General features: G+C 36.7%; 1 protein-coding gene across 3 annotated transcripts in view; it reads right to left on the bottom strand.

Moving 5' to 3' along the window:
- Positions 1–24,723, bottom strand: part of LARS2 (leucyl-tRNA synthetase 2, mitochondrial) — a 92,956-nt gene extending 68,233 nt beyond the window's left edge. For all 3 annotated transcript variants that reach the window (XM_072853788.1, XM_072853789.1, XM_072853790.1), the window contains exons 1-5: positions 24,602–24,723; positions 21,692–21,942; positions 19,741–19,869; positions 9,577–9,668; positions 5,934–5,994 (exon numbers count right to left, since the gene is read on the bottom strand). In XM_072853788.1, the coding sequence (XP_072709889.1) occupies positions 5,934–5,994; positions 9,577–9,668; positions 19,741–19,869; positions 21,692–21,925 (516 nt within the window). In that variant the 5' untranslated portion in view covers positions 21,926–21,942; positions 24,602–24,723. The remainder of the gene's footprint in view (positions 1–5,933; positions 5,995–9,576; positions 9,669–19,740; positions 19,870–21,691; positions 21,943–24,601) is intronic.
- Between the last annotated feature and the right edge of the window lie 447 nt (positions 24,724–25,170).

Raw genomic sequence — 25,170 nt, 5'->3', positions numbered from 1 at the left:
GTTATCACTGAAGAAAATTTGTTGTGTGGTCATTGAGCTGCAAAAAGATCACTCAAGCTCATCATTTAAGTTTATAACCATGAAGGTTTGAAGCAGCATTTGAAGTTAACGAAGAAAGAGAAATTACATCACTACCAAGTGAAATGAGCTGCTGATGACAAGCCAGCAACCTCTTGTCAATCTCAAAATGTGTTTCGTTTTTTTTCCTACCGTTTAGCACATTAAGACTTACGGTGAAAAAGAATTTTCCATGTATGCCAGTTACTGATCTTGATTAAATAAATAATGTCTGGTAAAAAGTTTCCATTAAGCTGCTATCAGGCTTAAATTAAGGTGAATGTTAACATTTCTATTTATACTTTATGAGCATGGCAAAGATTTGCAGTGCATTAACAGAACAGACTTAACTCAGAAATACAGAAAAGGGTTTATAAAAGGGTTTGCAAAATAGCACAATGGAGCCCTTCCACCCTGCCAAAAAACGTAACCTTCTGCTTCTCATTTGTGAGCTGAGCACTAGCATAACAGCATACATACAGAACCCCATATCATAAAGCAGTTCAGTCAATAAACAGGATATTAGTATATTTTCTCCAAAGATAAAATATGTATTAAAAATCAGAACCCTTTTTACAAATATGAAATATGCTGCTCAGCTGTCCACTGCATGTGCTCTTCAGTGCTCTGTGACAGATTTAGTGATAACCCATCACCCCAGCATTTCAGAAGGTACCATGAAATGGGACAGACAGTATCTCCCTCTTCCCCCAACCATTTTCCCTTTTCCTTTTGTCAGCTTGCTATTTATTGAATATATATAAAATTATACATGTTCCTTTTCCGGGTTAAGTAAAGGTGGCCCGTTCACCTAGGTAAAGACCGGTGATTAATGTCTTTTGGCAGGATAGATGACACGTCATGATTCCAAGCCCATAACATCCCTACATACTATCAATACCCTAACACAAGCTTTTGTCATCCTCAGCAGCTTTTTTGTTGCCATTGGCACTCCTGGGGGGAGTCCAGCTCCCACCTTAGATAGATAGATAAAAATGTTAAAAAGAGTATCTGATACACTCACCAAAATGCATCTTTATCATTGGTTACTGTTACTGCTCCTTATTCCTACAGGAATGACACTGATTCATTAAAACAATTCATTAAAACAATTAAAACAAACCACCTTTAAAAGTGGTCTGCTTTTAAAAACAGCAGATATTGCCAAGGTATGTAAGAGAAAGATCCCTACCCTTACCAAAAACTACCTTACTTAATCCCTTTATCGCAGCACAGCAATCTGTTCCTAAGAAATAGCATGATGGAGGGGTTAGCATCTTATTTGTTTTTGCAAATAAATTCTCAATTACAGACTAAATAGCAGCATTACAATTTAGATTTGACAGCAGTGCGACTTGGGAAGCAACTGGTTCATGTTAAGGTTAAAGGGCCGTTCATTATTAAAAAATGTGATAAAAAATCTCCAACTACCAAAAATATGGGAAAACCAACAGAAAGAATCCTGGATAAACAAAAAAACCCCAAACTGGATGGAAGATTTTGGTCATTAATAAAAGAAAAACTAATTTTCAAATGCCTTGTTTTATAATTGATCATTTGTTCTAAATCTGTTCCGTTCTTACAACTTTCTATTATGTAGTTCTGAACCTAAAACTGGTTTTTGTTTGTTTGTTTTTAAGAAGATTATGTCTTCAAGCTACTTTCATGGCTTTTTTTTTTTTAAATAAAAGTAACATTTACAGGCTGCATAAAAGTGTTTATTTATTGTAAGATCCATCAAGCTTTGTGAATAATATGTAACTAGACTAGAGAGAAGTAATTTCCTAGTTTATTACTAACAATTTTATTTCTAGCACAGTCTTATGCTGTCCTGAAGACAGCCATGTTGCACTTGATACTTATTAAAAAGGTGATAAGCAGAAAAAGTCTGAATGGATATTTTCAAAATCTATTTGGGAAGATTAAACAGTCTTTAATCTATTATTTGCCTATTTTGGTATTAAAGGGCATGTACCACCTCATCTGGAAGTATAATTATTTGATTTTCAGAGCTTTACAGCTAGACCAAACTACATTTCTAAATTAATTTGAATATTTGTATTTCAAAGGCCCTTAGTTTCATGCTTTATTAGCTACAAATACAAACATCATGCAGTGCCTACATTTTAGAGCATGAATATCTTTCCTGCAAAAAAGGAGCCTTGTATCAACGGTTTCCTTTTTTATTTAATTACAAGTAGGGTGACTGATTATCAGTGATATGTCGATAAAAAGAAAATTTAATAGGTAATGCTCTATCTACTGTTACAGTTCTATGCATGCTCAGGCAGTGCACAAGAATGACAACTTCAAAACAGAAAAATATCTGCACAAAGAAAATCTACCAAAGATTTAATCTTTTTTAATGTACAGAGCAGAAGGGGAACATTACTCGTATGCAAAAAATTAAGTCACTTGGCATGCATGAATTGAAGAGACTAAAAAATGTTGGCAGTACGAGCTACCTTCTAGAAGAAAGTTACAGATTGATAATGCAGTGGTGAACTGATGGCTTACTGGGAACATGCATTCAGTCTGATGGCACTCCTGAGCAAAAGAAAGGAAAAATGTTATATGCTCTCCATCCCTTGTTGCTGATGATAGGAATCTTTGAAAATGATATTGTCTAATTCCCCTGAAAGTCATGTTTAAAAGAAGTGGCAGGCAGTTTGCTATGCTGTCTGGGATGGTATTTTGGAGAAATCTGATCACCAGGAATGCCCAAATTATTGTTATCTTAAAAACAAAACATAACCACAATGTTTTTATTTTCCAGGTGTTTTTAATGTCTCTCAGAGACATTTCTTCCATCCTCAAACTGCAGCTTTTTAACCCTGGATCTGACAAATGTAGATGTTCAGAATATAAAAGTTCTCTCATTATTTTTTTAAAATCGCTCCCCAAAATCACACCATTTTCAAATCGATTTAAAAATATAACATTTATTACTTGAGGCACTTAAAATACCTATATGTTTCAGGGAAAAAAATATCAGATCACTATTAGTATTCAAAACTACTCTAAAGCAAAGTACTTACAGAGCTATTTTATGCACTTAATTACATTTTTAGTTTGCTTACATTTTCTGTTTAGGAGGATAATTTTCAAGTGTCTTTGTAATCTGGCTTTCTGAAATAATCTAATTAGCTTTTAATAATGCCTTATTTGTGGTGCCTTACTGGTTTAGTAATTTCACTGGCTGCTACAACATAAAAATACTTTTGCATTTGGATTTGTAAGACAGAGAGAACAATGAAAAAACCCCAGATAAATAAAAGGAAACTTCTAGTATCCCAGGTACACTGGTATTTGTTCATAATAATTTTACCAAGCAATAAAACTAGGACTAGTCTTCATGTTCCCGGGCAGGACTTTCTTGAACACCAGACATGACTTTATAAGCAGTCAGCTTCTTCAGCACAGCTACATGCATGAGGTATTAAAAATGTACTTTTTATTGTTTTCCCACTTTTTTTTCCCTTAACATTTGTAAAATGGTAAAATTTACTTAAGTTTCCTTCACATCATTTAGGCATATACTCTAAGTTGGCCACAGATGACAGAGACAGTTAACATAAAAGGTTCGCACTTTAAAAAGGCAATTCACCGCACACTAAAATAGGGATCTAAGGTAGGGGAATAGGTTCTCTCCAGCATATATTTTCTAGGTACTATGCTCTAGCACAATGAAGGAGCACCTTTAAGCAACACCAATGAAATTAAATAAAAAACAAACTCCTGTTTTGTACAACAGTCTTGGTTAATTAGATTAACTCATATGAAAAGTGTTTTTCTTGCATTTTTCATAGGAGCCACTAACGCTACTGGGTTTGTTTGCATTGTCACAGTATTTTGTAAGCCACTGATGTAGTGCCATACAAGTACAGAACAACAACAACAAAAATTCCTTACCTCACAGAGCTCACTTTTAAGATAAGTACCTGCACAGCACAGTGCATTGCTGTGCGAAGATGCTTGAGTTAGCCCAGAAGCAGTGCAGCTGAGGCAGTAAGATGCTCTGCCCAGCCTAATTAGCCTTGCAGAGAAGCAGGCTTTATCAGCCTGGAAAATACACTCTGCCACAGCTTAGCCGTTCCGCTTCCAGAGGTAGTTCTTTCATGGCTAGCTCAAATATCCGTGCACTTGGAGATCATGTAATACAGATATATTTCAGGCATCATACATTTTTTGCAATGAATAAACATATCTATTTCTAATGATTACCACTCAGGTCACTCTTACTCCAGTTAATAAGGCAGACTTTCTAGGTAAAATAAAACTTAACTAATAAGCTGAGGAGTGAAAACTCCAAAATTCATTGTGTTTCAAGGAACACTTTTTAGCTCTTTTAAAATCTTACCTTTCAAAACCACAAACTACGTGCCCCTAGAGCATTCTAAATTATTTTAATTACACAACTCTTCAAATTAACTTAGTTGTACAGCACCAAAGCCCCTTCCACAAGTACTCAGAGACTTCTGAAAGTTCATTAACCAAAACGTGGTTTACTAGAAAAGTGAAGGTAAGCCTCAAAGAACAGGCAGAGAGATGAGCAATTACTTTCCCCTGTATGCTTATACTTCCTGCCATGGTTTTCAGTACTGCCAGTTCTCCATCTCTTCTTCAGAATGGAAGGGTTAAACAAAAGTCCATATACAGAAGTGAATTTTCTCAATTTTCTTGAAAGGCACTCTGCAACATTCAACTCTGGTGTGTTCCATAATACAGCCTACACACATGATTTCACCATTTTGAAGTACTGCTGTATTATGCATACAGAAAATCTCTGAGATACTAACAGTTTTAAATAGAAGAAAATAATTGTCAAGAATGTGTGCAGTAAACCTTCCACAACAAACCTTTTATTTTCAGAGCAACTTTTTGGCTATCAAGAAAACAAAAATCTTACTAAAAAGGCTTATACTGAAAATCTTGCCATATATATGACATGATTAAATATGGTTTTTAGATGTAAGACATACAAATAAACAACCCCACCTTCAAGATTAAAGAAAACAGATGGCAGGTCTCAGACTGCCAGAAAACTAATCCTTTTCCTTTTCAGAGCTACAATACTGCTATAAAAATCCAAGATTAGCATCTCCATCACTCTATTCAGAATCATATTAAGGTGATAAGCAATGGCTATTGCTAAGAATATAAAGGCAGTGACTGACCTTGATTCACTGGTAAATGCAATAACCTTACAATTGCTTCAAAAATTAATTTATTTTTTATCTTGAAAATGACATTAGCTTACGTCTGATCATGCTGGTAAGGTTTTTAAGGTGAACACCTGATTCTCGAGCGTTAGTGTTTTAAATAAAATTTCTATTTTCCAAAACGGTCATGATATGAACACCTACGAAAATGCAGACTTATGCTTCAAATTTAGAATAACATAACCAAATCACCATTTCAAGTTACTAGCTTTAAACCCTTGAGTATATTATAAAAACATACACATTGAAAAAAGCACCTCAAAACATATATACCTTAACACAAAGGCATGCTGCTTCATAAATATGTATTTAGACTATTGTCTAACTTCTAACACAGAAAATTGCTACTTTGAAAGAGCCGAAAAAGCAGAGAGAAAAATCAAAATGCAAAACTGAAATTACTTTAAAGAAAAGATTCTCCTAAACCTCGAGATTATCAGATGATGTCAGTATGTCAGAAGTAAGAGAAGTTTGATAAGAAGCTTGAGAGAAGCTCAATTTCACACTTTTTTCAAGTGTAATTTTACAGTTGAACAACTTAAACTGGTCACTTTCAAAGACTTCTATATTGTCGTAAATAAAATGGTGAACTTCCATGTTTTTCAATGTTCCATCATACATTAAAGCAGCATCCCTTAAAAAAGAAAACCTTACCCTTTCCCATGTAAAAGACAGACCTAGTGCATCAAACTGTTGCCTCATGTGTTGAATATTACTGCAAAATAAAAAATTAAAAAGTTTATTAACTTAAAAATATTTCTCTCATGAGATCATATTTAAAATCAGGAGCTTATAAAGTTCTGAGAAATTAAAAGCACTAGTTAATCTCTAAACACTATTATCTCACTAACAGTGAAACTCAAGGAACTGTCAGAATACTGATCTTAAATAATAATTTTAAAAGTCCCTAGTGTATTCTGGTTCAATTTCAATGGCTGTGTGTACAAGGCAAGGATTTTTCTTCTCTTGATTTGAGCATAACTGGAAAGCAAATATGGCACTGCAGTTTGAGGGAAACTTTCCTGAAGCAACACTTCTCATTATTTTTAATTATTCTTTACTGCAGTTGAGCCAAAGGGCACTCTGAAATCTTCACAATGCACTAGGATGTACTTCCACAATCAGCTTAATCCTGCTCTATTCTGGCAATGTTATCCTGGCTGTATTTTGCTTTGGCTCTGGTGATTGTGTGTGCCTATAGGATGAGTTGAATCAGCTTACCCATTCGACTGAAGACATGCCCTACAAAAAGTCCTCCAAAACCGCCCACCAGTTTTCCAGCTTCCCTGTGACCAACAGGCTGATCACAACAATACTGTGGCTGCAAAAACAGCTGAGCCAACACAAAGGAGGTGGTAGGAACATATATCCTGAGAGGTGACAAGGAACCCCTAAACTTCTGGTGGCAGCGCAGCCACAGATAAACTTAAGTCAACTGTAAAACTGTAGGGCTAGACCTTGCCCCAGATGGATTATATTCAAAATGTAAAATAAGATACATCAGAATATACAGTGAAGCTTTAGTTTGAAAATGTACTAAATACAGCTATATGTATACAAATACATGTATATGTATAATATACATGTAATTAATTTAATATGTAAATACAAATACATGTACTAAAATACTCACAACTACACAATATTAACTAGTGATCCGGTATGAATTCATTCACATACTTTAAAATTGCTTGAAATTTCTTATGGACTTTTAACTTTCTACTAAAATGCATTATGCCATATAACGTATCATCTATCCTCCCACAGTGGCTAATTTGACAGTCATGAAACCAAGCATTTAATTCTGACCCAGAACAAACTTGCACTGCTGAATAACGGAGTAATGCAAGTATCCCGTGTTAACAGTTGCAGAGCCCCAGTTACACTAGAAAAGGCCTGCCAGCAGGGTCATCCCAGTACAAGTATACCAGGAAATCCTCTTATAGACTCACAGCTTCCACTGGGAGAAACCATACATTCAGTAGTACTGCTTATATTAAAGTCCCACTCAAAATGAACTGTACCAATAAAAAAATTTCAAATTTGAGTGTATTTTCACAAAGCTTCTGCCACTATACTAACTCTTACTAATAAACATTTCCATGTGTTTTGTATAAGTAACTCTGTCTTCAATTTGTTTTATGGTTTTTTCCTAACTTTGAGAATATAAGAAGTAAGAGTCAATTGGAGCTCATTTTAAATCACCTCTTCAGAAAATTATGATGCTCTGAAATTTTGTTGTTCACTGTAAGCATTTCAACCAAGTAAGCTGAAATGCTTACAATGTGCCCCCTTTTACATGGGTGGCTGGCTCTGCTCCAGGGATGACTAAAACACATCAGGTTGCTATCACACCATCACAGCTTCACCTTCAGTTCAGTAATCCCTGCTGCAGGCACGAGAAACATTCAGGACAGGGACAGCGGAGAAAACGGGAGACAGCAATTACTTCAGTGGTCAGAATTTAAACTGCCTGTATGATGAACCAACTCCCTTCCTTAGCATAATCAAAAAAATTGGGTATGTAAATAATTTTCCTACTTGGTTGATATTATAATCAGTCTCGATGATGATGTGCTAACTTGTCTCAGATTGTTGTTATAATGGTATTATTTAACTCTTAAAACTAGACAATCACTCTTTTCAGTATTTTCATTACTAAGGAAATTTTCAAAGCAAAATTCTCTTGCAATATAAAACATCTTGTACTTGTAACTACTAGCTGAACTGCTTTACGTGTATGGAACATGCACCTATTTACAAGAAAAGAGAAAAATAGAAGAGCACAGAAAGTATCAGAAGAGAATCAGCTTAGGCTGTGCCCTGCCACATGCTTTTTGATAAGACCCAGACAAACAGCTTAGATGAGACAGGCTGAGCTGATAAGGCACTTTGCTGTTGCAGTCTCTCTGCCCCACACACTCGCTGCTTTTCTGTTGAGCCAATTCTACTCAGTCAGCTGGCAGAATGGCTTTCTTCTGAGTTAGCAAGCTGAGTCAGTTCAACAAGATGTCCTACCAGTGCCAAAGCCATTACAATAGGTGAGGAGGGATCACGTAGCAGAGAGGAGGGGAAAACACTGACCCTTTTGTAGTCACAAGTATTTAACGTGAGCCTTGTTGTCTCAAAACTACAACCTTCGCTTCTTTGTGCCTCATTTGTCATGTAGGTAAGGATCACAGTAACCCTCTATCTGGTGAAGGTTCCATCAAGATAATCGAGTTAAAAATGAGGCACTCAGATAAACCACATACATAGATTTGTTTTACAGCTGAGCTTCAGTAGGCTTATTGAAGGAAGACAGAAATAATCAATTTACTGGCCATGCTACAATATAATTGGTAGCCCGTAACACACTACACAGTGATGTTTCAGACTCTCAAAAGAACAAAACCAGGTTTTTGTGTCTTGATGGTAACTGGTTCTCACCCATATTCTCATCTAAATCATAAATGAAGGAAATTTTTAAAAAATTAGCATAAATAACTCAGAATTTGTGTGTAGTGCACTCATACATTCTCCCTAAGTGAAATCAGTTGCCATCATATTTTAGCTGGAGAAGTATCAAGGATCTTAACATGGGACCAGAAGCATGAAAAAAACTTAAAAGAAACAGCATTATCAAAGAAGGAAATGGATTAAGGCTCAAAAAGATACCACAGCTAGATTACCGCACCCAGAGCACAACAAACAGCTTCACTTAAGAAGACTGGTTTCCGAGTAATTTATAGAAATTAATGTTTACTTATATAACTTTCTCCTTATTTTAAAGAATATTAAGGGAACACAACACTCAGTCCTGTGGTCTAAAGCCCAAAATTTTCACAGAAATCAGCAGCAATAATGGCTGCTTGCCACTTTCCAAGACCCAGTCTCAAATGAAAAAACTTTCTTCCTCTTTCTCATGGTACTGAAAACTGCTAGTAAATCTAACCACATAGCTCATAATTTTCAACTGTGTATTCTATACTAAGATTTAACTCACCATAATGAAATTCTGATTTATTTCTTACTCACTGATTTGGGTGTTTGGAAAATGTCACTCTTTTAATATTCTACCTTTTACAACTTAAAAGTAATTGAGATGAAAACCTTGAAAATCATCCTGATACATTTGTTTCTTGAAACTGAATCATCTGCACAGTCTCATAAAACATTGGCAAATAACCCTGCTTTTTTCTGTACTGTCTTTCTTCTACTTCTACACTGGTTTTGCTCGGTTTTGTTGGTTTATGGGGGCCACAGTACAGGTATTCACAGTGGAAATGTCGTATTACTTAAATTCATTTAAAACTACCTTTGTGTCCAGCTTGCAGGGTGAAGCCCATGTTCAACTGCAGCATTTTCTGCTGGTAAACCAAACGCGTCCCATCCCATTGGATTTATCACCTGTAAGCAAAAAGGAAAAACACAATCTTACATAACTTTCTGGAATGGCATCAACACCACACACAGGCTTCTCAATAATGAACAGTGTTTTGCATCCAAATAATGAACGAGGTTTTGCATTTCAGCATTTGCTTTGTCTGAATCGAACCTCTTCAAAACATGCCCACTATGTCTAGGTCTGTTTTAAAAGATTAATATGAAGCATATTTGCTGTCTACAATGTGATGTTAAAGGGAGCTTAAAGTATTATGTAATAAATCCTCATGACTATTTCAATACCAGATTAACTGACAAAAATCAATCCTTTGTAAATTTGTGTGGTGGTCAAAATTAGCAGTTGATGCTACTGCTAAACAGAATTAAATATTCATCCTAGAGAAGGAGAAGAAAGCAAGCAAAACTAATTGAACCAGTGGTTTTATAACTGTACCTGATGTGTAGCCTACTTTTTTTTTCTTTTTGTTGAAGAAAAAAAAAGAAAAATACCCTATGATAACCTTAAATCCAACAGATAAAATGAAGAGGATGGGGAAAACTGTTTTAGTCAAATTTTACTAAAAAATATCTTTTGTAAATACAGACTGCAGACTGACAGAATGACCACGAATAAATAAAGCTGGAAAAAAATAGTTACTACAAAATCTAATAGATAATTTCTGTTGAAATAGATATATAACTTTCCTATTAACATGCAAATTATTTAGAAAAATAATCTAGCAATACAGTAAGTATTCAAAAAAACTGTTTAATAACCAGGGAAATAAAGGCCAGTACTTAAGATACTGTCATTAAACACAGTTATATATTGGATACCTGATAAAACCCATCCCATTTCTTATACCTACAAATGTGCTATAAATTCAATAACTATGATTAAAGTTACACAAGTTTAACAACAGCAACACATGATTGAGTAACGTTTTACAGGTTGTAAGAAATCAAAAATTTTACCCCTAAAAATATAAAGAACTTGTTCTTTAGTGGCATGTAAGCAAACAAGCAATAAGAAAGCAAGCCCAGCAATACTAATCTCATAAGCTATCTCCATGTGAAAAATCTGTTTGTTTCCAAAGCATAAGAGATACTTTTGTCACTGGTTTGAATTATTTTTATTCTTCTTTGCCACAGCCTTCCAATCCTCTGACTTCAATGTGTTCTTTCATAAAAAATATTTTATAGACGTGTTTATAAAGGTGCCCTAGGCACCAACGCAGTGTAAAAGCAACAGAATTCAACAGATGTGACTCCTCAGCATTCTTGTTTTCAATACTGAGCTAAAACTAAACCTGCTGTATATCATTACTCTGCTGGTGCAGCAACAAAACCAAAGGTATTAACCTGTGATCAACTGTGATTCAAGCCAGTACAGTAAGGGTCCATGCACAGCACATTTTTTATGTATAAATCTAATAGAAAATGGAATGCTATGCTGTGTTACAATTTTCCCTATAATCAGACAGATTATTGTTCCTTGTATCAGAGTGTCAGAAAATATAAGAATCAGATTTCCTAACTCCCTGCTTCCTCACATTATAAGCGTTACATGGAAAATCTCATTTGGAGCCTAAACCACTTGTCAAGGACCCACTGAAGCACATCTCTCCCCAGCCTTTCTCCTCTCCCTCCCCCCACCAGTAATCAAAACTATTGGTATCAAAGAGAAAAAAGAAAGGTAAACTTTACATAAACTACAAATCTCAATAGAATTCTTTAAGGACACACTAAAATATTAGTTTCTGCAGCTCACCTCTTTTTGACCACTACTGTTGCTCACTGCATGTCTCTGCACAGAAATAAACCAGATTTTTTTTTAATGTCTAATACATATTTTCTCTTATTTAAACCCCGTTTGTTTAGACAAATGCCCTACATTTGCATCCCTACAAACGCCTTATTTTACTACAAGCTGATGCACGTTAAGTGAGATTTAAAAAACTACTCTTGATTAATTTTTGTAAAATTTGGCTTCTGAAGATCTCCTGGATATAGATAGGCAGCCAAAAGCAAGGTGCAATCTCATTCCTCACACTCATGAGCAAAAGGATGTGGGAAAAGCTGCTTCAGTACTGACTACAGGCTCCCCAGAAGGACTGACTGATGCTCCAGACAGCTAATGTGCAGACATTTTATCACTGTACCATCAGCCCTAGCAGGAGTTATCTGCTCACGCAGATCTTCCCAATTCTAGCATGTATATTAAAAATATCATACAGTGTATTCACTTATCACATTCAAAAGACAGTTCAATTTAACAACCAATAGCATTCCTCAAGTTAAAGGGCTGAAGAAATACTCTAATTCAAGTTTCAATCAGAAACCTGAATTTAAAGAGACATTAAAAATATCCTCAAATTAATCTCCAGGATAGATCTATTTATGTAGTTGCTATAGAGATGAATGTAACACGCACAGTGGTTTAGAAAATTATTTCAAGTTTATTGTCTCTTTTACTTCTCTACCGTGAATGGATTTGAAAGGTTTGTGAAATGCATTTGTCTAAACGATAGGTCAGCTGCTTCTGTCTGGAATGTATGCTACGTATCTACAGTTAAAATGCCATGGTCTCCACACAGCACTTGGCATTACATCTTAACTCTATTTAGCCAACATAAAACACAAGGCTGAGATTAACTATATAGTTTTGAAAAGCATCAAAAATCTCAAGAGACATGGAAGGGGAGAAGAAAATATAATACTAACATGTCAAAAGTTGGCACAAAGAATAAATGAACAGTTCAACTGTTCAAGACAAAGCAAAAATAGGAAGAAAGCAATTTTTAAGACCAAAGGGTATTCCTTGTAGCTCCTTGATGGGTTGGCCATAGGCTAGCAGAAAACATGGCTGCTCCCTCCAGCATTACAGACGAGCAGAAGAAATGGAAAAAAAGTCATCCACTTTCTTGAATGCTGACTTGATTGCTTCTGACAGCAGTCTCTAAACCTTATGCCACTAAGGGATCAATTCTGCTCACTAGAGTGACCGTTCTTCCAAGCACTGCTTCTCCGTACAGACAGTATTTTCTCTAAGCCACAAGGAGAAAGCAAAACAAATAATGAACATATCTTGTAGAGAGAGGAGGCTTGCATAGGTCTGAGGATGTCTATACCTGGTAAAAGAAGGCAGGCTATAGTTTTAGTCATTTTAAGACATCAGAAGCCAGTACTATCTCCAATGGCAGCTGTGTGTTTCTGGTCTTCACAATGAAGTAGACAGGTAAACTCTTCCTGGTTGAAACTACTAGGTTAGTCTTGAACACAGAGGGCTTAAGATCCTCAGAAATTCACATGATCTGGCAGGATCAACTATGAAAGACTGGCTTTTTCTACCACTCCACATACTACGTTTTGCACAGGAACATGAAGTTGCAAGGAAGTGATTTATTAGTGTGTGGGGAACAAAGTGCTGGGTAACTACCACACTGAGCGGTCTTTTCAGGGGCAGATTGTTAAAAAGGAAAACAGTGGCATCTTGAAACATTTTAGATCCCAAAGACTCTGACTCCATATTAGCTCGAAGCATCACTGTAAGAATCATTTCACAGCATGGTCAAAAATCTGTCGTTAACCATGGCTAGAGCTCTTAATGTGACTGTGGGACGAAGCAGAGGAAGACACAGTAACTCCATTAATTTATTTCTGAGATCTCAGCCCTTCCTTTCAGAGGATTTTCATCTATTCACTGCCGTTAACAATCAGCCCATCACACTGACATTAGTAGGCGAGATCAGCAGGTACTATATAACACAAAGCTGACAATAATCTCATAACACTCAGTTCTCTGCCTCCGTCAACATAACTAGGACAGACGATTCAGTGAATTTTCCTTAATGTTTGTAAGGAAACAAAGAACTTGTTTGCTCTCCTGATGTGCTCAGTATGTCTCAAAACTATGACCAGGGAGCTGATGTATCTTTCTTATATCCAGATAGATGCATTCCAAATTTTAAGAAAGACAGCAGAATCAGTGTCAAAAATGCCTGTAAATAAATATATTTATTTCAGAGAATGTGTGATAAGAGAACAAAAATGAAAACAAAGAGGTTTGCTGACAGATTAGTGATTTGAATCAATACAGCAAAGTCTACATTCCTGTCTGTAGTTATAACCCCATGACAGACTCGACGTCAACTAACCAAAAAAGGCTGACAAAATAGGTGATCCGTGGTCACGAGTTCCAGCTGCCAGAAAACACCCCTGGCTCCAGCAGCAACTTTCTGTCATCCTCCTTGCACTTGATCTCACAACTGTGCAACCACACAGAAGTGAGACAGTACGGACACGCGGTTGGAGAGGGGAAAGGAGAGAATGGCTGCTCCTTCCACTGGCCACCTACAATTAGGCTGAACATGCTGAAAATCTGATTTGTAAATCGACAGATTACAGATACAACACATTTTAAATACAAGACCTCCACCTGAATGCAGCCTAGATTGTCTTTTAAGTGTACTAGGTAATAAACACCGTTACGCAACAGCTAAAAATTACCACCACCACCACACAAAAAAAACCCCAAGCAGGCAAGGCACACCTGGAAACAGATTAAAATAATGAATTTTTGACTAGTGTGTACATTCTAGCAAGGACTATTTCAATGATTCTCTGCAACAGAATGCTGCATATTTGCATTCTGATAAGGCACTTTCAAATTAAAAAATAATCAACCCACACAGATTTCTATCAAAACATAACTCTGCTTATAAAATGCTCTCATTTATTTCTTGTTCTCACAAGATATAAAATATAAGAAATTATTCTACATTCACACACTACTACAAAAATTTAGAAAACAAAGGTGTCACCTCCTTAATCTCACACATTCTTGTATAACATAATTGCATTTAAAATAATACCTTGTTTTCTCCCTCTTTCTTTCAAAATGAAACAGAGTGAGCTAATTAACACTTTCAGTACTTGCTACTGGAAAACTAAATTTAAATAACATTCAATTCACATAGGATACTTTTAATACTTTCCACTTAGTTTATACCACAGAAAACAACCTGGCAAAAAGACACAACAGCCTCACACAAAAAAATGGTGGAGAATAGCAGCTAATGGTGATTGGAAAATGGAACTGTATTGAAATAATTCATCCTATTGATGAATTCATTATAAAGTTTTAATTAAACTTGCCTGTCTTCAATACCATTCACTTCTGCAATTTCAAGAGTATTAAGATTCACTGCTGAAAGGGAAAACAATTAATGAAAATACATCCAATTTCAAAAAAGACATTCTGGATAAAATAAAAACGCTCTTTAAGTCATTTTGGGATATCGTGGAAATATCACTAACAATATTCCAATCCCATCTATCAGGAACAGTTTAAGTATAAATTAAGAAATCTGATCCTAGTGTACAAGAATTTCACCCTGAATTGTCCAATGATCACTCTCATTACTGCACAACTTGTATATGACAGCCTCGCTGTGGTATCAATTACAATTCAAAATTTTAATAAAAAGATATCACATGAACTATTGAATTGAATCATTCTCTGTTTACTGATTGCCAAGGGAATTATTCTCAGTCCTCTGAGAGGCACAAATTATCCACTTTGGAATTTATCAAAGACATGATAATGATAGTATGATAAAGCAATGGTAAATACTTTTTCCCCAAGCAGCAGCAGACTGGAAATCTGCCATAGTGAAAATCACCATGAATAGCTCTATAATTTGTACATGGCACTCTTGAATAATGAATAGGAAATCTCTTAACTTCTTACAAAACTTGTACATTTGAATTCACAACATGTATGTAAATTTACGGAGAAAACACAACCAGAAACTTCATAGTTTAGTTCTAGATTGGTTTACCAATACATACAAAATTGTAATTTAAAATGTATAAATTACTTTTTCATAGCATTTTAAAATAAATATGTTTGTAATAAGATCTGTGACTATAACTCTCCATACACAAAAATTGTTTTAATTGCATTTCAAGAAAAATGTTATCCTTAACACATTTTCGAAAGAGACTAGCTCACTGCATTCGTGCTAAGCAATCTATATGGTTTACAGTTCCCACGCAAAGACTTCAAACTTCATCTTCAGTAATTAGAATGTAAACAACTTATCTAACAACAGATGTACTCTACAAATCATCTACCCAGCAACCTAACCCAAGTCATGACAGAGTTTGCTTGTTTCCCATGCACTGCCTACAGGTACTTGAGGAGTGTTGGAAGAAGACAATGCTTCACTGGTCAGATCTTCAGGTAAAACAAATGGGACTTCATTACCCATCGGCACAATCAATATGCTGGCCTCGTATCGACGCAACTCTGGTGATTACCTCTGTACTGTGATACACACATTCACACACCTCCTACTGAAAACTCTGTGAAGCTTATCACTCATTGGTACATTGAAAAAGTGACTGCCTATTGTGATGTTACACTTGCATTAAATCCCACCCCTGCACACCATTTAATAAATGACCAGCCAGTCACCTATTACAGAAAAGGCTGCTGCTCATTAAGTAATCTGTTTGATTGCCCATTTTCAGTGTCATTAGTCACCAATATCATCTACGGCTTTATGTTGAAGCAGTATTTCTTCCAAAAAACAAGGGGGAAAAAAAAAAGAGCAACAAATATATATTTTCCCACTTAGAATGCTGGTGAAGTACAGGTTTCTGGCAAGTATCAGTAGATTTCAGTGTGTATTACCTCTCTAGAATATTTTAATTGAAATAAAATCAGATCCTATCCAGCTAGAAAAATGAAATACTAATGTTCCATTTCAGAAAAACAAAAAACCAGCATCCAAATGATTTAACACTTTCCCAGTTAAGATTTCAAACTACCTCCAATATGAAGAAATTACATGAATGCATTCCAAATAATGGTTCCAATTTACTAAAGAAGCTCTAATCCCTTTGTAAAGGTATTCAAGCTTATCCTTACTAAGTATTATAACAAATAAGACAATTCTTGCCTGTTCAGATTAAATCAGTATGAAACTAATCTACTATTTGCTCATGAAGGCATTCTCTAAGAAAAATACCTCCACCTTATTCAACATACGTTACTCTCTTACTCAACCATATATACTAGTCAACTATGTACACACCATATATATTTTCCCTGATGTTTTTCCCCTCACTGTTTATTAGACAACAAAGATACATTGTAGTCTGATGTTTTCCCTGGGAACTGTAAGTCTGAATGTTTTTGCCTGTGTTTTTCGTGGTAACAGGCCATCGTTCCTTGTTGCCTTACAAACACTTTCAACCTACCTATATTGCTTCTAGCATAGTTTTATGACTTGCTAACCAAGGTCAGTTCTACATCTATATGTAGAGATATAGTTCCTAAGATTATTTTCAATGACTCTTCCTTTTTGTTAGTTTGGAAATGATGGAAGCAATTACTACTCAAAAATCTTACCCTAAACTTGCCTTGAATACCTGAAATGCATTAATTTCTACTTAGAATTTTGACTTGGGAAAAATTAGCAGTCCCTGAACTTTCAAACATGTTCCAGAAAGAAAAAAAAAATTAAAAAAACAATAGAATAACTTCAAAATTATGCATACTAATATTTTTTGTTTCTAAAGCATTCTTTCTTTTTATTTACTGAAGAATGCCAGTCATTCCCTGAATACGGGGAAAAACATTTTTCTGGGTTATATCAAATTTTATGTATGATAAGACATAACCATGTCATAGCCTATAACCATCACAATAAATAAATCTTTAACAGATTGGACAACTGTGACAATGCCCAGAGAAAACATCTAGAGGCTGATAAATTAATTGCAAGGAGAAAATAAATTATAAAGACTTTAGTTCTAAGTGATGGAGAAATTAGCATGGCTAATAAAAAAAAAGGTTTTTTAAGGTAAATATAAGTTCCAGCAAGTTAACGTACATCAATAACACAACAGCTCTTAGTCTGCAATACTCAAAAAATCATTTGAGAGATCCTTTATGTCTCTTAATCATACATGAAGGTTAAATTCTTTGGCTGCCCACCTTTAGTCATAAATAGATGTTCAAACTGGTTAACACAAGAGAAGATATACTTATTTATAGAAATTCAGCATGTTCTACAGGCAATCTAATACCCTTCAAAGTCATTTTTACATGAAATGTAAAAATAAGCTGAAATGCAAGATTTAAAAACTTCAAAACACTTTCAAAACTTTTCTGGAAAAAACAGGCAATAGTGGAAATAAAAACTTGCTTTCATAGTGGCTCTTGTATTTCATTGCAACTACATTATCTTTTCATTTTCTCCAAATGAAGTTAGTTTCACTTTAGTTTCTACTAAAGATGCTTACTTCCCTTGTGTTCAAAAGGTAACACCTACAGCATCATACTGGATGTAGACAATTATTTTCACTTTATCCTAGCTAGTAGAAGAGGAAGCATGTTTTCATCTCTCTGAACAGAAATTTAGTGGATATCTCCACTGTTATTGATGACAGATGATCTATGTCCTGAAATAACATCTCCAGTGGTCTTAATATCAAGCAAGAATCAGAAGATCCTTCAAGAGCACAGTTGGCTCAATTTTTTTAATGAGATTGAAGTTCTGGTCATTCAGAGGATTTAGCAAAGATTAGTATTACAATAGACATTGGGGTTTTTTTTTCTCATTTAAAGTCTAAGGTAGTTATTTCTTTTTCCTGTAATTTTAAAAGCATGAGAATGCATTTCTGTAAAGCAACAGCACATATTCAGTGCATGGGATGTTCATCATTGGCATAAAATACATAGTATTTGGAAAGGCAGCACACTGAATAATTCAGTGACAATACCTTTTAAGAGTCTCATGGATGGTGATAAATCCAGGAAACATTACACTTCTGCAGCACTTGTAGCAAGGAACTTGCACTTAGTACCACAACCAGCAACTAACATTTATTTCTCCATTTCATCTTCTTTGTACTCTTTTGAGGGTCTGATTCCTATATACTTGAACCGCTCCTTCTCTCTTGTACATTAGAGAGCATTTCTTTCCGAGTCTCATCCTAGATTCTTGCCTACGGCTATTTCTTTCCTTTTGTTCCCTACCCCAAAATTGGGTATTCTCTTTCCATATTCCTCATTCCTACTGTTTCCCAGATTCTCAACATTTTCCCCCTACCAAATGTCTTCTTCCCCCTTAATATGGTTGTCACTCCAGCCACAATTCTGCCACACCTGCCTCACATCCTTCAAATTTTACCTGCCAGTCTTTACTGCAGAACACCAATTAGGATCCCACCTGCAGACTGCGGGGACTAGGCTCTCAGCTACACTTTCTACCTACTGGAGAGAGAGAAGGGAGCGAGGGAGAAATGACGGCAGGTATGGGGCGGACTGGGAAACAAAGGAACGTAGAACAGAAAGCGTGATTTCTCCTTGCAGATGTGGCAAGTAGTTAGTCTTTAGCCTACTTCGTAGGATTGCACCCTCAGAAGACAGCGTTTCATACGCATGAGCAACGCTGAAATATGCAAGTCAAGGGGTCAGCCACTATGGAACAGAAACTTCTACAGTTAGACCCAGGTGACATGATGTGTGACGGGACCCCGTTCATTTGACTTAGAGCAGTCATGAGAACAGGTTTCCCTCCAAGCTGGCACGGAGGAGCAGGATGTCCCCTCCAAGTCCAACAAAGGACATCAGCCTTTTGTCAGGAGCAGAAGAGGTGAAAGGAGTTGATTTCTGTGGTGTCTCAGTTTTCTCTTGCCAGCTACACTTTTTTCTCCCCTATGGTCCCACCTAGATGGCAGTAGGGTCTTCTGTCTCCTCTCATAGAAATGGCGTGGCCCACACATCTCATTGACACTGTGCCGCATATCAATAGATTCAGGTAGCTGATACAGCATCAGCTGTATCATTTGAGATAGTGTCTAATGATTTGTTATCAACTGTGAGTTCTGAACACCACCTGTTTTAAAGAAGTCTCAAATTTCAATATTCAAAGGTCCACCAGTCATTATCTATGCATTTGTAGCATATATTCCAACTAAGCCTTCACCTTCATGGATTTTGGAAAATACTAATTTTCTGACAAATTGTGATATTAAAACATCAAAAAAGCTCCTAGTCCTACTGCTGATCTTTTCTTACCTGCATCCCTCTCATTTTCTGGAACCGAGCTACTGCATCACTGATGGTGTAGACACGAACATGGCCCATGTGAAGCTTTCCAGAAGGATATGGGAACATAGAAAGCACATAAAATTTTGGTCTTGATTTCTAGAAAGAAATTTTTAGAAAGTTATAACTACATGAGTTAGCATTTCACTTGAATAAATACATGCACACATTATAAACTACAAAGTGCCTTGAAAAGACACAAGGTTCTGCTGGAACTGATCCAAGTGAGCACTGACAAAGTTCCTAGGATCAAATTCTCTGGGGCTGTAAATGGAGATGTTTTACCAGACTTTGCCACCATCTCATCAATTTATATTGATACTTAAATCACACTTAAAAATTGTAATCAACTTTTACTCAACAGAAGATATAATAACATAACTGCAGCTTAACAAATCACCATTCCCTACCATAGCATCTGTCACTGATTATCTATGCATTCCTAATCTGTCCCACCAAAAAATGAAAACATGACAGATTAAATAAGTGTTTTACTTCGTATTTACAACAAACATGCAGCTCACTCGGGGCCAGTTGCTTTTTGTCAGAGGAACTGCAGTAACTCACTGAGTGACTAACTCAATCATTTGCAATTGCATGAACATCCACTGAAGGGAAACTGTTCAGTTCCACTACGTATGCTCAGATCCAAAGACATCTTACAAGCAGTATCTTGCATAGTCAAAAGAAAGTAAAAATTCCATTTAGTTAGGTTTGAGTAAATTGACAAAAGTTACAGAGAAATCAAACATTATATCTCTCCCATAAATGATTCCTAATACATCTTGATTACCACTGAATTTATCACTGATACATGCTTGATAAGTTCCTACATTATTTTTCTTATGTTAATAAAGAAAAAAAAAAAAAGGGTAGCTTTTACTATTCTGAACCAAACTCTATTCATATTTATTAAATATTACTTCTTTATGGCTTTTGTCCGATAATAGCAAAATTAGAAATAATCTGAATACTTCATTGCAGCACTATACACTATTTGCCTCTTAATATGAGATGTTACTAAATTTACTTCAACTCTGAGGATAAAACAAAAACATAATTAAAAATACAATTTAGAACTTAGCATATGTATGATATATATGAGACCTATGTATACATGTATTGTCAGATACTAAAGACACAAGCCTAAATTAATGCTTTCCCTGCTACATGTATGCATACACACAATTTTCACCTCAGTTTTCTTCCTCAGAAAAATCAAGCCCCTTTTCTCTCGACACTTTGACAGAATCAATTTTTTGTTGGAGAGGGGGCACATTTTACGATAGAAGAACAAACAAACATGAAGGGGCACAAAAATGTTTTGATACCTATGTGACTGAGCATGATTGTGAAGGCAAAAAGAGTCAGAGACCAAGATTACAATTGTTTTCAAGATCTTTTATTACATGGGAAAACTTTTTTTTCCTGCAAGTCATTCATTATTTCTAAGAGACTGTAAACCAGAAAATATTCTTAAAAAATCATCTTCCCTTAACACAGATTTTAATGAGTCACAGTGTGTAGCGTAATAGATTTGTCATAACCATTGGGAACAAGATCTTTAAAAAATTAACTGTTTACAAAAGTTACGAATGTAGATGTTTCTTTTAATACTTTAAATAATTAATTCCTAAATGTGGTATAATATACAAAGAAAGAATTAATTACTTAAACACTTCCTAAATTTACAAGCTCATACTTTGCTGTGTTTTTCCTCAAGGTTTTTTAATTATTATTTTTCCACCTATTTCATCAACTGTTTTTAATAATCTGCTGTCATATAAAAGTATTTTCCCCTGGAATGTAATATACATCTCAACCATTATAAGCCAACTGTACTAAGTAATTTTCAATTAATTTCATTCTGAGAAAACAAAAATATCAAACATGTAATTTCCAAATTTCTCATAATGCTTACATCCGTTTCTGAAATTTTGCAGAAATGATCCTTTATTCTTGGGAGCCACCAATTTTCAACTCTTTTTCTTGTCTCCAACCCATAGCTTTTTTCCCATTTCCCCGTCTCACTGTAAATAGTCCTGACACAAGCAGGAACCAGTCTTCTCTGCCATTTAATTAATCCCAGGAAGCCATTTAGTTGTCTCTTCAAACATGAGGAACAAGTGCCAACTCTCTGACAAACCAACTGCATTCTTAAGGTTATGATATCTGAAAAATACAAAAATATGTATTTCAGTCTACAATATATAAAAGGAATTCAGTGGTTATTATGATTATACAGAAATTTGGTAGCTATGAAAGCTATATTTTAGCTTGATTTAGATTACTTGGCTGTTTTCCATGGTACTTGATTTTATTCCCATGTGTTTGAATTATAAAAGCATTTACTTTTTAGCCAAGAGAACTAACTGCGGCCCTTGCATGGAACAAAACTGTTCTGTTAGATTTCTTCTCTAATAAGGTACAATTCTTGCATTCAATCTCCCATAAAAGCAGGATTGGTCAACCGAAGGTTTAAGAAACTCAGCTGACTGAACAGAAAAAGATGGCTAACAGGCTGTTAGTAACAATTTAGAATGAAAATAGGGAGAAGAGGAAGTTGGATGAAATTATCCTGTAAAACTACTGAATTTGTCATCACTGAAAAGAGATAAGGGAGGATGACTATAATTAGTAGATTTCAACTGGATACTCTAAATTGAGTATTTTGCTAAGGGCTTCCTCCTCAGTATAGTTTTCTGCAAGAACTACCTGAGAAACTTACACTGTTCAGACAAGATATAATTTAACAAGTCAAGAAAGTAAAGCAATCCAGTTTGCTTTCACCTAAAAATCCAGTTAAAAGAACTCCTCATATGCTCGAGAGTGTGTCTTCTAAAATAAAACTACTCAGATGTGAGAAAGATCAAACAGTCCGCAAGTTCAGGATCGGTCTCAAAAGGATATCTACCAATTTTACTTCCTACAGTAGGAAATAAGGCATTAAAAAAACCCCTATGCTGAGAAGATTTATTCCTCATCTTCACCCTTAATTCCTTCTTTAAAAATCTTATTTATTTATATCAATATTTCCTATCCTCTATGGTTGTGGGTTTGTTTTTTTTTTTCAAATTCTGGCCTATACACTTGACTGCTGTACCAAGCTAGCTATTTCAGTCAGTTCATAATTTTTCTTGCAGAGTTACATCAGTAAAATCTCTGTGTAGAGAAACTCTGTATAAGAAACAGGGTTTTTAATTTATTTCCCGTATGACAGCAACATTATCAGTAGAAATAATTGCTATACCACCTAAATTAGGTCCCCAGTATATCTAGTGGGAGATATACTTCATTAACATTCACCACGTATGCATAGACAAGCCCTCATTGCCTGTACCATTACATAACTAAAGAATTGCACCTTTTCTCCGTTACTTATCAAACAGGCTTTCAAACATTTTTCATTTACATAAATCATGCCAGTGCCTTGAATTTTTTGTTGCTAATCTCTAAAATCTCTCATATTTCTACTAATAGCAAATCCAGGACTGAAGTCAGCATTCCAAGTGCAAGTGCACACGAGTTATTCAGGAAACACTTAATTTCTCCCCCTCCATAATTTTACACTTCTTCATTCAGCTCAAAACTAGCAAGAACATTTCAGTACTTCACTGTTTTACTTATTTCATGAATTCTTTGCTTATTACTTATTTCTGTTATTTCAATTTATTTTACAACAGAAAGGAGCACTTCCCTTTCTTATGGTAGGCCACTTTCAGCATTACTGATTTACTACATATATATTTTTTTTAAAACATGAATCCTTCGTGGAAGACAGAAAGACACAAGCTAGACCCCGCACCTGTGCACAGCTCAAGAGAAGCGCGCCTGCCAATGTCACGCCTGCCAGGGCACATTTGGGTGACCTCAGACCCTACAGATGATGCAAGCAAGGGTCAGAGCAGTGTATGAGAGTGGGAAAGGGGCCGCAGCCTGGGTCACACAGCGTTAGAGCAAAGCTCATTTAAACACATAGAATTCCAGGATGACAAAGAGATCTGCAGTCTCTTTCCTGCTCCCAGACCCCCTCATGCACAAGATGCAATGATCAGCAAGTCACAGGTTGGGCCAAGCAAGGACATGTAGCACATGCAAGAGATGCGGCCCTAAGTGGTTTTGCCTTTCCAGGCTTGTGTGCATGAGACTAGAACAAGAAGGGTGCCTATCCCCGCCCCAGTTATGGGCATCCCAGCCCAGTGCTGTGCAGGTCTTCGAAGGAGCACGTTACAAGCCAAAACTGTCCAACTCTGCAAGGTGTGCCAAGAAGGGAGGAAGCGGCTGGACTGATGGAGGAACAAAGGTTGAGACCCTGCTTTGGAAAGATGCAATAAACACACAGGAGAGGAGACCTTTACTAAATTAAAGTACTGAAAATTGCTTGGTAAGGGCCAGCACATTTCACTCACCCTGCAAGTGAGGCAGGGAGTTAAATTCCTTTCTTCTCCCTGCAGCTCACGTTTTAATTAAAAAAAGAAAATAAAAATCTCCCTACATTTTTTCCCCCCGCACTTTATTAGTAAAAGCCCTGTGGGGGTGGCCCGCTCCTAGAGAAGCAGGGAGGGGAGCAGACAGCTCTCTCGGCGGGAAAGAGCGAGCGGGAAGGCAGTCACGGCGAGGCGGGAGACTTAGGGAGGGTTGCTGCGGGGCACAGGCTAACAGAGCGGGCGAGGGGAAGCACGGAGGGGAGCACGGCTACACGCACCGGAGGCAACGGCCACCTGGGGGTAAGAGTGAGGAGGAGCAGAGGCAGGCATGAGTTGGAGCCGTTGGGCTGACAGGAGGCGAGCCCCGCACTCGCACTCGCACCCGCCGCCCGGGGACCAGTTACCTGCGCGCGGGAGCCCGCTGCTGCGCCTCACACACCCTCAGCGTCCCTTCCTCCCCCTGGGCGCCGCCATCTTGGTCTCATTTTTGGCGCCGGGGTCCGTACGACGCATGCGCCGTCTCCGCCTCACGGCCTGCCGCGCATGCGCCGTAGGGCGCCGTCCCTGGCAGAGGCGGGAGCTCTGAGGAGGAGCGGTGCTGCGGGCGGGCTTCTCGCCGCGGGCGGGTGAGGTGAGCTGAGCTGGAGGACTGGGCACTTCGGCGTCTGGCTTGCCAGGACCAAACGGTCTGAAAGCCAAAGAGCCTGCAGGAAGGCTTTCGTGTTTCTGAGCCTCACAGTAGGCAGAATGGGAGGGAAGCGTGGCCCTCCGAAACGGCAGCCTTTCCAAAGGCTGCCCAGGTGCGATGCCTGCTTAGGCGGGATCCCCTCAGAGCCTGCGTTGAAAACTTGCCCTGCAAAATCTAGGACAAAACTTGAATTTCAGCAGCGATAGACAGTTACCAACCTACCAGAGCTAGGTAGCAGCCGTCTTAATTAATTGTTTTAGGTATAGTGTTGTGTTTTAGAAGACC

The sequence above is a fragment of the Ciconia boyciana genome, chromosome 2, assembly GCF_034638445.1.
Source record: "Ciconia boyciana chromosome 2, ASM3463844v1, whole genome shotgun sequence".
Lineage (NCBI taxonomy): Eukaryota > Metazoa > Chordata > Aves > Ciconiiformes > Ciconiidae > Ciconia > Ciconia boyciana.
This window is presented reverse-complemented; position numbering and strand designations above follow the sequence as displayed.